The following is a 16,069-nucleotide window of genomic DNA, read 5'->3' as shown; positions in this document are numbered from 1 at the left end:
GAAAGCCACCGAGTCAAAAACGAAACCGAAACTACTGAAAACAGTCTTCGGATCGAAGAGTTCGAACACGTCGGAGTCGACGAAGAAAACAAGTGACGACGACCCTGCGGGGTCGAACATAAAGGGTGTTGAGCCGAAGATTGGTGCGCTAAAGTCCATCGCTAAAGCCAAGCACGTCGAACTGACGAGGTCGACGTCTACGGACAGCGACACAAACAAGGGACTACAGGCTCGGAAGGTTCTCGATCCGAAGCACCTAGTCGACAGACCACAGCTCGTCAAAGCCCTCGAGCCAAAACACAAAGGCGCCTCGAAGGAGCACGTCGAATCGAGGCAAAAGAGCGCACCTCCGACGCCACAAGCACCGAAGTCAACGCAAGGCCAGAGGCAAAACGACGGGGCGAAATCGGTCGCTCCTATATCGACGCCGGCACCGAAAAAGGTCAGTCTGTCAAAAGACGCTATGCCACCGATAAAATTCGGGCTGCCCCCAACTGCAAGCCCTAAGGCGATCGATCCCAAAACAGGGGTTGAAACACCCAAGACGGTGTCACTTGGAAAAAGGAGTCATCCTCTGGAAGAGGACGTTCTGTACCAGGAGCCCTCCTTTGATAATCAGTCGAAGCTACTCCGAAACCGGCAGACTTACTGTTCATCAAAGAAAGATCAGGTCGGAAAATCCTATGGAATCATATAAAATTCCACTCAAAAAGAAAAGGGATTCTTCAACATCGTCTGTCCTTTTCGAGGCTGTAGGGTACCATGGCCAGGACACTTCTGCATACTCACCCACACGCTCTAATGAGGATATGGGATATGACTATGATGAACAATATTCTTACCCTGCGGACAATGATCAGGATGACCACACTCAAGCCTGGACAGACCCTAATGACCAGGGGGAGTCACAAACTATTCCTGATACTCCTTCTTATCCTGTCTATACTTCGCCAACAGAAGATACAGCAGCGTTTAACGCATTAATAGAAAAGGCAGCTCAGAATCACGATGTGGACATGCATGCTGACCCAATTGAAGAGGACTTCTTGTTTGACACTTTCTCCACTTCAGAGAAATCAGTTAAAACATTGCCAATGTTAAAAGGTGTCCTTAAACATGCAGGAGACATTTTCAAGGAAACCACAAGAGCAAGGGTTGTTAACCCCAGAATTGAAAGAAAATACAGACCGGCGCCTGTGGACCCTACATACATTAAGGGACAGCTGCCGTTGGACTCTTTGGTGGTATCCAATGCTCGTAAACGTGCCAACTCACAAACTACTGGTGATGCTCCTCCTCCAGACAAGGAGTCTAAAGTATTAGAAGCTTCTGGGAAAAGGGTAGCTGCTCAAACAGCTAATATCTGGAGAATTTCAAACACACAGGCCCTATTAGCCAGATACGATAGGGCGCATTGTGACACATTGGAGCAACTGCTACAACATTTGCCTGATGCCTACAAGGAGGGAGCAGAAACACTGATACTAGAAGGGAAACTGATATCCAACGCATCCATTAAATGTGCGCTGGACGCAGCAGACACCGCAGCCAGGGCCATCAACACAAGTGTCATGCTCAGAAGGCATGCTTGGTTGCGCATCTCTGGGTTCAAACCTGAGATTCAAACAACATTATTAAATCAGCCTGTGAACCCTGATTTTTTATTTGGTCCTGATGTGGACACAATCTTAGAGAAGATTAAAAAAGACACAGAGACAGCCAAATCTATGGGTGCCTTGCAGTCACAACAATTCAGAGGAGGCTCCTTTTGTCGCTCCAATAACAGAGGAGCTACAAGAGGGCAGGCTTCCCAGCAGACTCAATACAATAAAGGGAGCACGCAAACCACCTATAATAAAACAGGCAGAGGTGGATACCGTGGCAACAGCAGTAAAGGCAGAGGAAGAGGGAATAACAACACCAGATCCTCCGCAAATACTAAACAGTGACGCCTGGTCACTGCCCCCGGACCATGTAACACCAGTCGGGGGCAGGTTACAACAGTTCCTGCCAGTCTGGGAAAGCATTACCACAGACAGGTGGGTGAAACAACTTATTCAGTACGGCTATTGTCTAGAGCTAACCTCCACTCCACCCAACATACCCCCAAGGCACCGTCCTATGTCCGCAGAGCACATACACTTATTGCAGCAAGAAGTCATCAGCATGCTGCAAAAAGGGGCCATAGAACTCGTCCCTATACAGCAACAAGGTACAGGGGTGTACTCGCTGTACTTCTTAATCCCCAAGAAGGACGGGTCTCTCAGGCCAATACTGGACCTCAGGCCCCTAAACCAATACATCTTGTCAGAACACTTTCACATGCTCACTTTACAGCAAGTTCTACCATTGCTCAGTCAGGGAGATTTCCTCGCAACACTAAACCTAAAAGATGCGTATTTCCACATACCAATACATCCAGCGCACAGGAAGTATCTCAGGTTTACCATCCAAAATCAGCACTACCAGTTCAAGGTACTGCCTTTCGGAGTGACAACAGCCCCCAGGGTGTTTACCAAGTGCCTAGCGACAGTGGCGGCGCACCTACGGAGAAACCATATTCACGTCTACCCCTATCTGGACGACTGGCTCATCCACGCAAAGTCAGCCCAGCAATGTGCCAGCCACTTGTCCCGCACTCTTCACCTCCTACACAGCCTCGGATTCTCATTAAACTACCCAAAGTCTCATCTTCAGCCCGCCCATGTAAAACAGTACCTGGGAGCAACAATAGACACTCTGACAGCAAAGGCGCAGCCAAATTCAGCAAGAATCAACAGCATTCTACTACTGATTCAGAAATTCAGACCCCAACACTCGCTCACAGCACGGGTGTTTATGCAGTTGATAGGCATGATGGCCTCCTGCATCTTCATAGTCCCTCACGCGAGACACATGCGTCCGCTTCAGGAGTGCTTAGCACTGCAGTGGAACCAGGCTCAAGGACAATTAAAAGACCTAGTGTTGGTGACCGGTCGCGCATACAGCTCTCTGCATTGGTGGAACCCACAAAACCTTTGCAGGGGACGACCGTTCCAAGAGTCTGTACCACAAATAGTGCTGACAACGGGCGCATCTCTCCTAGGATGGGGAGCGCATGTCCTCCATTACACAGTGCAGGGTCTATGGACGACACAGCAAAAAAGGATGCACATCAACCTGCTGGAACTGATGGCAATCTTTATGGCAATGAAGGCGTTCAAGGTACATTTGTGCAACAAAGTCGTGTTGATCCGGACGGACAACATGACTGCCATGTACAACATACAGAAGCAGGGAGGGACACACTCTCCACAGTTGTCCCATCTAGCGCAAAGCATGTGGAAGTGGGCCATTCAGAGAAACATCTTCCTCATGGCGGAACACCTCCCAGGCAAGGGCAACCAGATGGCGGATCTGCTCAGCAGACACAGCCACCAAATGCACGAGTGGGAGATACAACCCTCAGTGCTGCAACCGTACTTCCAGCTGTGGGGTCACCCAGAAATAGACCTGTTCGCCACAAGGGAAAACACAAAATGCCAAAGCTTCGCCGCCAGGTTTCCACATCCGCAGTCTCAGGGCAATGCAATATGGATGAACTGGTCAGGCAAGTTTGCGTACGCTTTTCCCCCAGCCCCGCTCATACCACTAGTGGCACGCAAACTGCAACAACACTCGATGACGCTCATCCTGGTTGCTCCAACGTGGGCGCGGCAACCATGGTACACCACGTTCCTAGAACTTTCCGTTCTTCCTCATCAAATGCTGCGATTAACACCCAGTCTTTTAACGCAGAGCCATGGCGACATTCAGCACCCAGATCCGCAACAGTTGAACCTTGCGATCTGGCTCCTGAAGTCATAGAGTTTGGTTACCTCAACTTGCCTCCTGACTGTATGAATATTATCAAAGAGGCAAGAAGACTTACAACCAGAGCATGCTATGCGGCGAAGTGGAAACGATTTGTCATCTATTGTAACAATAATTACATAAATCCGCTAGATGCATCTACTCAAAACATCATATGTTACCTGTTACATTTACACAGATGCAATCTGGCTTACAGTTCCGTACGTATACATTTAGCTGCGGTGGCAGCTTATCTTCAGAACAGGCAGCACCTTTCACTCTTCAGAGTACCTGCTATTAAATCTTTCCTAGAGGGACTCAAATGAATCATTCCTCCAAGACACCAACCTTCACCTGTCTGGAACCTATACGAGTTCTAACCAGACTAATGGGACCTCCTTTTGGACCTCTACACTCCTGTGAGATACAATTCCTAACGTGGAAAGTGGCTTTTCTAGTGGCGATTACATCACTTCGAAGAGTTAGTGAGCTGCAAGCCCTAACTATTCAGGAGCCATTCATACAAATTCACGCAAATAGGGTAGTACTGCGAACAAACCCTAAATTTATGCCAAAGGTGGTATCCCAGTTTCACATCAATCAAGCTATAGAACTGCCAGTATTCTTCCCAAATCCAGAATCCGTGGCAGAAAGGGCTCTACATACCCTAGACGTTAAAAGAGCTCTCCTGTACTACATAGACCAAACAAAACTTTTCAGAAAGACTAAGCACCTGTTTGTTGCCTTTTCACCACAGCACAAAGGCAACCCCATTTCCAAATCAGGTATAGCCAGATGGATTGTTAAGTGCATACAAATTTGTTATCAAAAAGCTAAACGCACATTAACAGTTCCCCCAAGAGCGCATTCAACACGCAAGTTAGGGGCATCCATGGCTTTCCAAGGAAACATTCCTCTAGAAGACATATGTAAGGCAGCCACATGGACTACCATACATACATTTACCAAACACTACTGCGTAGATGTACACTCCAAACAGCAGGCAGCTGTAGGGCAGGCTGTACTCAAGACTCTTTTTCAGACTGCTGCAGCTGGCACGGGCAACCGCCGCTAGGGGGAGACTGCTATACATTCTATGCACAAGATATGAATTCAGCAGCCCACATGCCTCGAACGGAATATGCTACTTACCAGTATGCATCTGTTCTTGGCATGTAGGGCTGCTGATATTCATATCGCCCTCCCACCTCCCCGGTGCCGGTCGCAGCTGTAGCACTCAGAATTAATCTCTAGCATGGACATCACTTACTGTATCATACTCCATCCCTGCCACAATGGCGAAAAACAATCTGAGGATGGAGAGGATGCCCATGCGCACTGTAGTCCGGGGGAGGAGCCAGCCACCTATCTCGTGATACTTCGAAGACTCTTCCAGGACAAAAATGTGCAATCATCCGGACCCAACACTAGGCGGCTATCTATGCACAAGATATGAATATCAGCAGCCCTACATGCCAAGAACAGATGCATACTGGTAAGTAGCATATTCCTTCTAGGGTTAAGGTCATTCCTTTCAGAGCCCTAGTTTCAATGCACCAGTGGTCAGTATCTTGCGTGGCTCTTCGCTCCTGGCGCAGAAAGTCGTGCACAGATCTGACGTCAGCGCGTGTGGGCACGTCTAAGTAGCTCCAGTGACGTCATCTCAGCGACTACGACACCAGCGACGTATGCGGAGCCGCACGATGACGCCTACCGACTCGCAGGAGTTCTTCTGACAAAAACTTTCCGGATCCAGTCTGACGCATGGGGGTAATTCTAAGGTAAGGAATCTATCACTAACTAATATTACAGATATATTGTTACCGTAGGTAAGTAACTTGTTCTTTAGTTTCTTCTGGTTTTTGAAGGCAAAAGGATGGACCGTATTACCTTCTATAGTTTTTTTTAAATGGCTCTAGTTGTTTCCTTCAGAACTATAGCCCTTCTTGCGGACACCTGCCTTTCAAACATGTAATAAATAGTAGTGCGATAGCACTTTGGCTTTCCTCAGACAAGCAAAGAGCTGGATCAAGAAGACTTTCTTGTAACCAGCTTGGACACAAACAGACAAAGCATTGGCTACATTGCCATTATATAAACCACCTGAATATGAACGGAAAAACCCAAATGTTTGTTCAAGGAGCACAAAAAAATGTGACCATGAGAATTTGTACTATTATATGACGACAGACGGACCTCATTTTGGCTTGAAATGTAGAAGGCTACCTAGAAAAATCACGGCTTCTACGGGGGTAAAATAAAGCTGCTTGCTGGACCACATTTTGTTTAATTTTGACGATATTTCATTCATTTTTTGTCAGTCGAGAAGGTTAATTGCGTTTTCCCAAAAATAGGACATTTCTATACAATGACATTTTTCTTTGCAAAGGGCATGATACTAACATCTCAGCCTCAAGCTGCTACAGGCAACTGACATCCAGATCACTTATGAACATTCCATTGAGATCATCACATTCTGGGGTGGAATGAAAGGGGAGGGAAACAGTGCAAGGGAGTGGGGTATCAAATTTAAATGTGCCGGATTCTTTAAATGCCATGTCCCTAAGACAGGGAATATACCTATCTAGGCCAACTAATACATCTCAGGCTGCTTTGGAAACCCATCCTAGGTGTAAAATAAAAATAATGGCCAAAAGCTTAATTGTGAATTGACTAAATTCAGCAGTTTAGTTAGGAAACTCTGCTCAACTGCTCCTAATAGCATAGCTGACACTAGTTTATAAGTCTGCAGTCGTGGTTTGGAATAAAGAACAGTGGTTGGATAGAATGGAAGTGCACTTTCTGGGGAAAGCATTTAACATAAGGGAAAATAAACGTATCCAAACTGTTCTTCTGGCACCCAGCCTATGTTCTTCCAAGATAAGACTGGTAAAATCTGCAACCCATCTTGCTTTCGATATGAGACCAGCCAGCCCTGCCAACCTATTTTCCCTCTGTGGTGAATGAACAGCTTGGCGAAATTGCATATCACTTGTAGGTCTTCATATCAGACAAGTCTCTTTTAGTGAAGCTTGTATTGAGCCTCTGACAACAGTCTCTAGCTTTGCACTGCTTCTAAAAAAAAATGCCATCATGTAGTATTGCACAATGAAGAATAGACGTATTTATGTGAAAAACTCAGTATTCCTCTGGACTTTACACCATACATTGCTACCTACTTATTGTATCAAGACAATTCACCAGAGTTTGAAGGTTATTTCACATTTCCACATGAATCAACTCGCTTTATTGGAACTGACAGGCAGATAGCAGGTAGCAGGTAACGGCACATGCCAGTTTGATGTTGCCATGGACTACTACAGACAACTGAACATATTATTCTGCACTGCACCAAACTATGGGTATCATGTGTACTTGTTCCTATTTTTAAAGGTTGGCTGTTTAGGAATGACATCAGTATGTTGGACTTCATCCGACAAATAAACATTAGGAACTTTCTTTTGTAATATTGCTGTAAGCAGGTCATAGCATTGCTTAAATGCTTGAAATATTTAATGAACTTCCTGTTTTCTACTCATGAAGTCTGATACATCTGTGTTTACAATTATTACCGGTTTTGGAGCCACAATAAACCATTTTTTGAAGACATATTCAGTCTATTCCGGTCTGTACATGGCCTTCGTTTACTAAAGTTTTCATGGCTGCTCGCGCAACGCAAAACATTTCACCGCTGTGGACGCGCTCCCAATTTAAAATGGTAAGTACATTGATGATCTCTTTTGCATAGCATTGTATTTTGCAAGCACCTGTGGAAACATTTAAGAAATTCGTTGTTTTTTTTAAACTTGGCTTCTGTATTCTCCAGTATTAGGGGTGTCTTTCATAGATTCACATGCCTGAATCATTCCCCGTCGTCGGAGTAGGAGTCCCACGGTATATAGAAAAGCAATAATATGCCATAAAATATATAGCAAATATCAGAAATACTAAACCAGGAAGTAAGTAGCACCAGCTATAGTAGAAAAAACGTTCACACTCGTGACTATCCTAGTCATTATGTGTTAGTCCAAACTGCAGCCAATCAGGCGACAGCACCCACCAGAATGTTCTCCCCAGAGGCTCAGGCTCTCAGATTTTCTACCGCACGTCGTGTGAAGGGAGTCTCCCTGAGCTCTGCTCAGTTTTCTTCAAGATTAGTTATTTCTTCAAGACTTTTCAAATGTCTACTTCTAAATCACTGTTCAGGTCCTGTGATTCTTGTGGGAAGCTTAGGCTATTCAAAGAAGATCCCCACAAAAAATGTTTATATTGCCTTTATCCTGACCATAAGGCAAAGGAGTGCAAGATCTGCCGGACCTTCCCCCCTAAGACTATCAGGGACAGAGAAGGACGACTGCTGTTGTGGCTTAACAGACTCAAGGACAAGGACGACCCTTTGTCTGAGGTAGGAAGCATTGCCTCTAGTTCTTCTCGTATTTCCAGTAAGATGAAGGCTGAAACTGCAGTTTCATCTCCCAGGGCGAAGGTGGCAAAAGAGGCCCAATCTTCTCTGGATTCTTCTGGGCCTAGTGTTTCAAAAAAGCTTCTTCCACCTGTTAGGTTGGATAGTGCGTCCTCTAAGAAGTCTGGGAAATCTACAGTTCCCAAGAAATCTTCACAGTCTGTGCCTCCTCAGTTGCCACCTTTGACAATGCCAACGTCGAAAAAGGAGTGTGTTTCCTCTCATGTGACTACGTCTACCACCTGCACAATGACTTTCTCCTCTCCTACACCAGCTCTAGTGATGTCTTCGGCTCCTTCTCCTACGCTGGTTCATGTTCAGATCAGGCCTATCTCGTCGTCGAAGATAGTTCCGTCGCCGATGCCTAAAGTACCGTCGACGAGCTCCTCGTCGACGATCCTAATGTCGACGGGTGGCTCCCCGTCGACGATGAAAATTGTGCCGTCGACGATGCTCTCGTCGACGAAGCTCTCGTCGACGGCGTTACCGTCGACGACGAAATCCTCGTCGACGGCGAAATCCACATCGACGAAGCAACCGTCGACGACCCCGTCGACGAAATTATCGTCGACGACCTCGTCGACGAAGATATCATCCAAACAGTCGTCGACGACGAAGATAGATCTACCGTCGACGATGGTCCAGTCGACGAAGCAAAGGGTTCAGCATCAAAAGACAGGTTCGTCGGAGATGGAGGTGCTCCCGTCGACGCCACCATTGTCAAGCTGCACTGCCTTACAAGTCTGGCCAGCACAGCCATCTGGAATACCGTTGCCCTCACCTGCAACTACAGCTACGCTGTTGAATAATCGGGCTACTAATGAGGTAATCCCTTCTACGCTGGTAGTACCAGAGAAACTTTTGGATTCTGATGAGGAGGGATCCTACGAGGATGAGAACTTTGGAGTGGCCAGAAGTCCGTCTGACCTCCGGATTAAGATTCAGGACGGTGATACGGAGGAAGATATACAAGAAACAGAGCCTTTGTCACAGGGGAACAGCCCTGCTCCCGGCATGCAGATACCTGAGGAATTATTTCGCAATTTGCAATTCATCCTCGGCGACTACTATAGGCGTTTTCCGCCTTCAGAGTCAGGTGACTCTCGGGTATCTACGCCAAGGCCTCAAACAGCGACGCCGCTTTCAAAGTAGATACAGCCAGTTGGTTCTAAGCCACTGGAGGAAGGACGTACAGCATTGCCTGCGTCTGAAGTCATAGCTCCTCAAACAGGGGACGATGAGTACTCGGATAATGAGGAGCAGGAAGAAGGAGAATTGGACAATAAGTCGGAATCGTCGGAGTATGAGGATTACAATGCAAACACACCCTCTCCGGCAGACCCTACAACATCTGAGTCACCTCCTGTGGACATTGCCTCATTCCACAAGATCATGGATAGGGCAACAAGGAGGTTCTTGATAACTATGGAGTCGAAACAAGATGAATGCTTCCTGTATGACTTCAAGTCTTCGCAACAGAAACAAAGTTGGACCATTCCAATCATAGAGTTCATATGGAAGGAAGGACTGAAAATCATGTCCAAACCTAATTCTTTACCAGCAGTGCTCCCGAGAGTAGATAAAAAATATAGGGCGCCTAATTCTTCTCCTGCGTGCCTCATTGGGCAAGCCAAAGCAGACTCTGTGGTGGCACAGGCAGCGCAAAAGAGATCCATCAGCTCAGGTCTCTGTTCCGCCAGACAAAGACGGGAGACGTCTAGATTCAATCGGGAAAAAAGTTTCTACAATTGCAGCTACGACTATTAAAGTCGCAAACTCTCTGGCCATTTTAGGGAGATACGAGAGGCAGATGTGGTCGGACATCTTGCCATATGTGGATAAACTTCCCGAGCCAGATCGAGCGGAAGCAAAGAAGATCCTTCAAGAAGGAGAGTGCGTCTCATCTGAGATGATTGACGCTGCAGTGGACGTTGCTGCCACAGGTTTTCGTCAACTAGCAGGTGCAGCTGTCCTCAGGAGACAAGGATGGTTGAGGGCAACATCTTTTAGACAGGAGGTCCAAACAAGGATTATAGATATGGCTTATGATGGAGAGTATTTATTTGGAAAACATGTCGACGATGCGCTGGAAGCCATCAAGAAGGATACGGAGACAGCACGTTCACTGGGCACTCTGCTATACAGGAAGTCTTCCTTTCGTGGAGCAAGAGGAAGAGGGAATTTCTCTAATAGAGGAGGCTATAACCAACAGCGCTCCTATACTTCCGCCCAGGGAAACCAAAGATACCAGCCATATCGTCAGACTTACGGGCAAAAAAGGGGAACATTTTCTCAGTCTAGAGGAAAATCCAACTATCGTGGAAGAGACAATAAAAAGTGAGAGACGCATCCTGCCGCCACTTTGTCCCAACCCGAACCAAATTGGAGGAAAAATATCCCAAAATTACTTGAATTGGTCCAAGATTACCACGGACAAATGGGTTTTAGATGTGGTGGCCAGAGGTCACATTTTGGAATTCGTAAAAACTCCTCCAAATTTTCCCCCAAGAGGACCTCCTCCAACACATCTCAAGGAGCTGTTTGCCCAGATCAATATTATGATTCGAAAAGGAGCAATAGAGAGGGTTCCTCATCATCAAAAAGGAAAAGATTTTTACTCAAGATTTTTCCTTATTCGCAAGAAGTCAGGGGAATGGCGCCCCATCCTCGACCTGCGTGCCCTCAACAAATTTCTCAAAAAACTGTCATTCAGAATGCTAACACTGCAAGACATCCTCCAATTTCTTTCGGCGGGAGAGTATATGGCAACACTCGACCTTCAGGATGCATACTTCCATGTTCCAATTTTTCCCAGGCACCGGAAGTTTCTAAGGTTCAGAGTGGCTGGCAGGGACTTCCAGTTCAGGGTTCTTCCTTTTGGACTGCGCTCAGCCCCCAGAGTATTCACAAAGATGCTGGCCCCGGTGGCTGCCCACCTTCGATTGCAGTCAATACAGATATATCCATATCTAGACGATTGCCTTATCAAGGCCAGTTCTTTCAACATGGCAAAAACTCACATTCAAAAGACTCTGTCACTGATGCAAAACCTGGGTTTCACAGTGAATTTCCAGAAATGACACCTAACGCCAGCAAGGAGGAAGACTTTCTTGGGAGCGACACTAGACACCAAGCTCGCCCAAGTATTTATCTCAAAGGAGAGACAGGAAAAGATACTGTTGTTAAAAAGCTGCATTTCAGTACGCATGTTCAAGTCCTTCATCGGGATGATTTCTTCCTGTATTCGTCTCACCCCCAACTGTCGTCTTCAGATGAGGCCCCTGCAGGAGGAGCTCAGTCGCCAGTGGATTCAGGTGTCAGGGTCCTTCGAGGACATCATACAGATAACACCACAAATGCGAGAAGCGATTCAATGGTGGGGTCAAGGTTGCAACTTACAAGTGGGATGCTCTTTCCTCACGGAAGTACCCAGGTTCATAGTGACAACAGACGCGTCAATGACCGGCTGGGGTGCACACCTCCAGGACATGACGGTCAGCGGCAAATAGGACAAAATCCAAATGAAATGGCACATAAACAGGCTCGAATTGCACGCCATCTTTCTAGCCCTGAAGTCCTTTCAGGCGACTTTAGAAGGTGCCACAGTCTTGATCCGGACAGACAACACCACCTGCATGCATTACCTAAACAAGCAGGGGGGCACGAGATCAGCCCGACTGTCGCATCAGGCACAAGAGATTTGGAGTTGGGCCCTGACTCACAATATCCATCTGTCAGCTGTCCATGTCCCGGGAATAGCGAATGTGCTAGCGGACTCTCTCAGCAGATCCTCAGGTTGCACTCACGAGTGGGAACTACATCAACCATCTCTAGACCGCATCTTTCAGACATGGGGGCATTCGGATCTGGACTTGTTTGCGACGCATCAGAATCGGAAATGCCCGTACTTTGCAAGCTGGGTTCCCCACAAGGACTCGTGCGGGGATGCCCTTTCGATGAGTTGGTATCAAATATTCGCTTACACTTTTCCACCGATACCACTGATCCCGAAAGTCATCAAGAAGATGAAGAAGCAACCATGCCGGTTAATCCTGATTGTTCCACGATGGCCCCGGCAATACTGGTTCACCGAGCTGCTCCTTCTCTCGGAATGCAACCCAATCCTCGCATCCCGAATCTTCTCTCTACCCACAAGTGCAAGGTGTATCATCCGGACCCGAACTCGCTGAAATTGTCGGCTTGGCTCCTCAGCACATGGAATTTGCACACTTAAACATTCCACAGGATTGCCAAGAGGTGCTGGCAAAGGCCAGAGCTCCATCTACGATCAAAACCTACAGACTTAAGTGGAGGCGTTTCTGTGCATGGTGCCAGTCTAATGGTCTTCATCCCATTCATGCCAAGCCAGAGCAAATTCTACCCTTCTTTTTGCACTTGGCCAGATTGGGTTTGGCACGTTCTACTCTTAAGGTCTTCCTGGCTGCCATTTCCAGATTTCGGCAGGATGGATCAAATTCTTTGTTTTCTGTACGGATTATACAACAATTTTTCAAAGGATTGTTTCGTATGTTTCCGCCTGTGCGGAAACCTCCTCCTACATGGCATCTGAATGTCGTACTAACTCAACTTATGCGTCATCCTTTCGAGCCGATCCATAAGGTGGACCTAAAATTTGTAACATGGAAAGTGTCGCTGTTACTTGCTTTAACATCTGCTAGAAGGGTTAGCGATATTCAGGCATTCACATCTAGATCGCCTTTCATCCAATTTACCTCTGACTCGGTAGTACTACGTACTAATCCAACGTACATGCCAAAAGTGCCTTTGGATTTTCATTTAAATGAGCCGGTTGTCCTCAAGACATTCTTTCCAAACCCGCAGTCTCCGGCTGAACGAAACTGCATTCGCTGGATATTAGGAGATGCCTCAAATTTTACCTATCAAGAACATCTACCATCCGCAAAACAGACCAGCTGTTCGTGGCTTATGGGAGGCAGCGCCAGGGCTGTGCAGTTTCAAAACAGACCATTGCTAGATGGGTCTCCTCTACAATTGGACTTTGTCATCAGCAGGCCGGTAGGCCCTTACAGGCCTTGCCAAGAGCGCATTCTACAAGGGCGGTTAGCTCTTTCACTGCCCTTTTTGCTGGTGTGCCGCTTCGACAGATCTGCAGAGCTGCTACGTGGTCTAGCAGGCACACCTTTACTAGACATTACTGTCTAGATTCAGCAGACAATGCAGATGCTTCGGTTGGAAGAGCAGTGCTGCGTAATCTTTTCAAATAAGGTGAGCCTCTGTTTCCACCTCCTCATTTATGCTCTTTAGACGTTTTGTCAGCTGTTGATGAATTTTGTTTTACATGTATGCTGTATATATATATATATATATTTATATATATATATATATGTCACTCTGACGTCTACGAGCATTATGCTGAGAGTATTGCTTACTATTCTGATTCAGGCATGTGAATCTATGAAAGACACCCCTAATACTGGAGAAGAACAATAGTTACTTAGACACCAATACTGGAGAACCACCTGTTTACAGGTAAGTAACTATTGTTCTTTACTTGCAGTAACCTGTAATGTGCTGTAGGCAGTACCATCATATTTTGATTTTCATTTAAACGTTTTCAGTAGTAATCTTTTCTTCCTTTCCAGAGTGAATGCGATCAAGCTAAACTACGTGAATATGAAGAAAAATTAATTGTGACTGCATGGTACAACAAGGTAGTGTTTCTTTATCACTTGTCTTTTTGTTGTGTATTCCGTTGTGCACTGCTTAATAAAATAATTTCTGGCTATGCATGCTCATTTTGGGAACATTTATTACGACTATCAACAATGCCCCTTCATTATAAAACAAGCATTGACAAAGCCAATAGGCCGGGCCTCAGCAACCTAGTGTAATGCATATATTTTTTTTATATTTTATTGCAAGTATGTGCCACAAAAAAACAAGCCACCCCTAAACAAGGCAATAACATGTTCAAATAGTTAAATAAAAATAGCCATCACATATAATTTTTGAGTGGTCACTAGCATGCAGTTATACTAAGGACAGTTATAAAACGCATTTTAGTTTTAATGCACTTTAGAAGAAAATATGATTCTTTTCTGATAGAAACTTCTAACTGCAGATTCATCCGCTTTGGACTACTTCCCAGGTGTAAGACTCGATCTGTAACAATATTTCAGCAGTACCCGTGCGTGCGAGTAGGTGGTGGCGTGCAGCTTCGCACTAGCACTGTTCCGCTCCAGAATTATGTTTTGTGCCTATATAGGCACCCCTGCCACAAGCTGACATCAATTCCTTTCTTTTCGCACCACAAGATATTGACCCGGAGCTACCTTTCATCTCTTTGAGGCAGTTTTTCTACGTAAATTTACCGCTGTGCAGGGAAGAAGTTACCACACAAGACAACAGGATTTAAACACTGTAAGGACTACCGCAAACAAATGTCTGTGACAGATCCTCATCAGGTTTGCCTGGTATCAAATCAGGAGTTCTAAGGCCTGCAGTTACTGTACGTCAGTGAACCTGAGGCCCATACGAGACAGCATAACACAGCTATACATCCCCAAACCTATGAAGACTCCATGTTGTGACCTGTCTATAGCCAGTGTTCGGTCCTAGTCATGTTCCTGGTCTAGAAGTCGCTGGAGATTATTCCAGCTCACTCGTCATTGCGCACCAACTCTTCAGGTAAAGCATAAAAGAATGTATTTGAGAATTGGCACTTTCCCACTACTCTGACACTTTCCCACTACTCTCATACTCCTGAGAAGGCACAAGGGTGTCACTATGCTCTCATTCTTTCTCCCGAAGTCAATCAACATCGGAGCCCATCCTGCAACTTGTACCAGCACAACCTGAGTTTTTGGGGCCATCTGCATCACTGAGTCAGATCAAACAGTTCCTCGAGGTCAAGCTCTGACTCTTCGGATCAATTCCAACTCCCACTGGGCAGCTCTGCAGGCTCCAAGGAGCAAAGAGGCCCTCCATCTGGTGGGTTCACCCTCACGCCAGTTCGCCACTCTGAACCTATCACTGGGACTTCTTCAGCACCCGTACTGGCTCTGGCTAAAATCACCTCTTAAACACAGGACATCAATAGCGGTATCTCAGAACTGGATCATAATCTCCAAAAGACCGAGGCCTGATTGGATCAAGTGGTCATTTGTTTCTGAACAGGCACATAAATGGATACTCTAGCGTTAAGAGTAACAAAGCTCAAGAATAAACTATGTCTCCCTGGTGGAAAAACGGGAGGGAACGAAAACACATCCATGCAGACTTTGAGCAATGTGTTATAACGCTTTTTCAACATGTGTACCTTAGGGTTTTTTAGATGAACTGGATAGGGCTCCTTCAGCAGAAGAATATCCCCTATCGATGGGGATATTCATTGCTCCTCACCTTCATGTTGGAGGGAAAAGCCTACGCAATCTGTGATCCTGATGAGGCCCTTAGGTTAATTGGACTGCCAAATGCTTGAGAGGAAATTTATCGATTTAACAATGAGGAAAGCACTGTAATATCCAGAAGAGACTACTGAGTGCAAATGATAATCAGTAGGGCACATAGGAGACGAAGACGACAGAAGCAGGCACTGGGATCCCACCCTGGTCATCGGCAGAAGATTAATGGATTGCACCTGCTCCTTGACACCTGGTAGTCCCTCTCTAGAACTTTGAAATTTTGGACACCCCCAGATCTATCTGAGATCTATTGGCTAATATGTAGAGACAATGTAATAGGGGCAGCCACAGAAGTTCCCTGTATGTTTTTGGTTGTAAGATGGTGGCCATA

The 16,069-nt window shown here is 46.1% G+C and overlaps 1 protein-coding gene across 1 annotated transcript in view; it reads left to right on the top strand.

Moving 5' to 3' along the window:
• Positions 1–16,069, top strand: part of HOOK1 (hook microtubule tethering protein 1) — a 1,127,940-nt gene that overhangs the window by 1,062,201 nt on the left and 49,670 nt on the right. Inside the window, exon 21 of the mRNA XM_078669845.1 lies at positions 13,918–13,986. Coding sequence (XP_078525971.1) covers positions 13,918–13,986 — 69 coding nt within the window. The remainder of the gene's footprint in view (positions 1–13,917; positions 13,987–16,069) is intronic.

Source organism: Lissotriton helveticus, chromosome 1_2 (assembly GCF_964261635.1).
Source record: "Lissotriton helveticus chromosome 1_2, aLisHel1.1, whole genome shotgun sequence".
NCBI lineage: Eukaryota > Metazoa > Chordata > Amphibia > Caudata > Salamandridae > Lissotriton > Lissotriton helveticus.
This window is presented reverse-complemented; position numbering and strand designations above follow the sequence as displayed.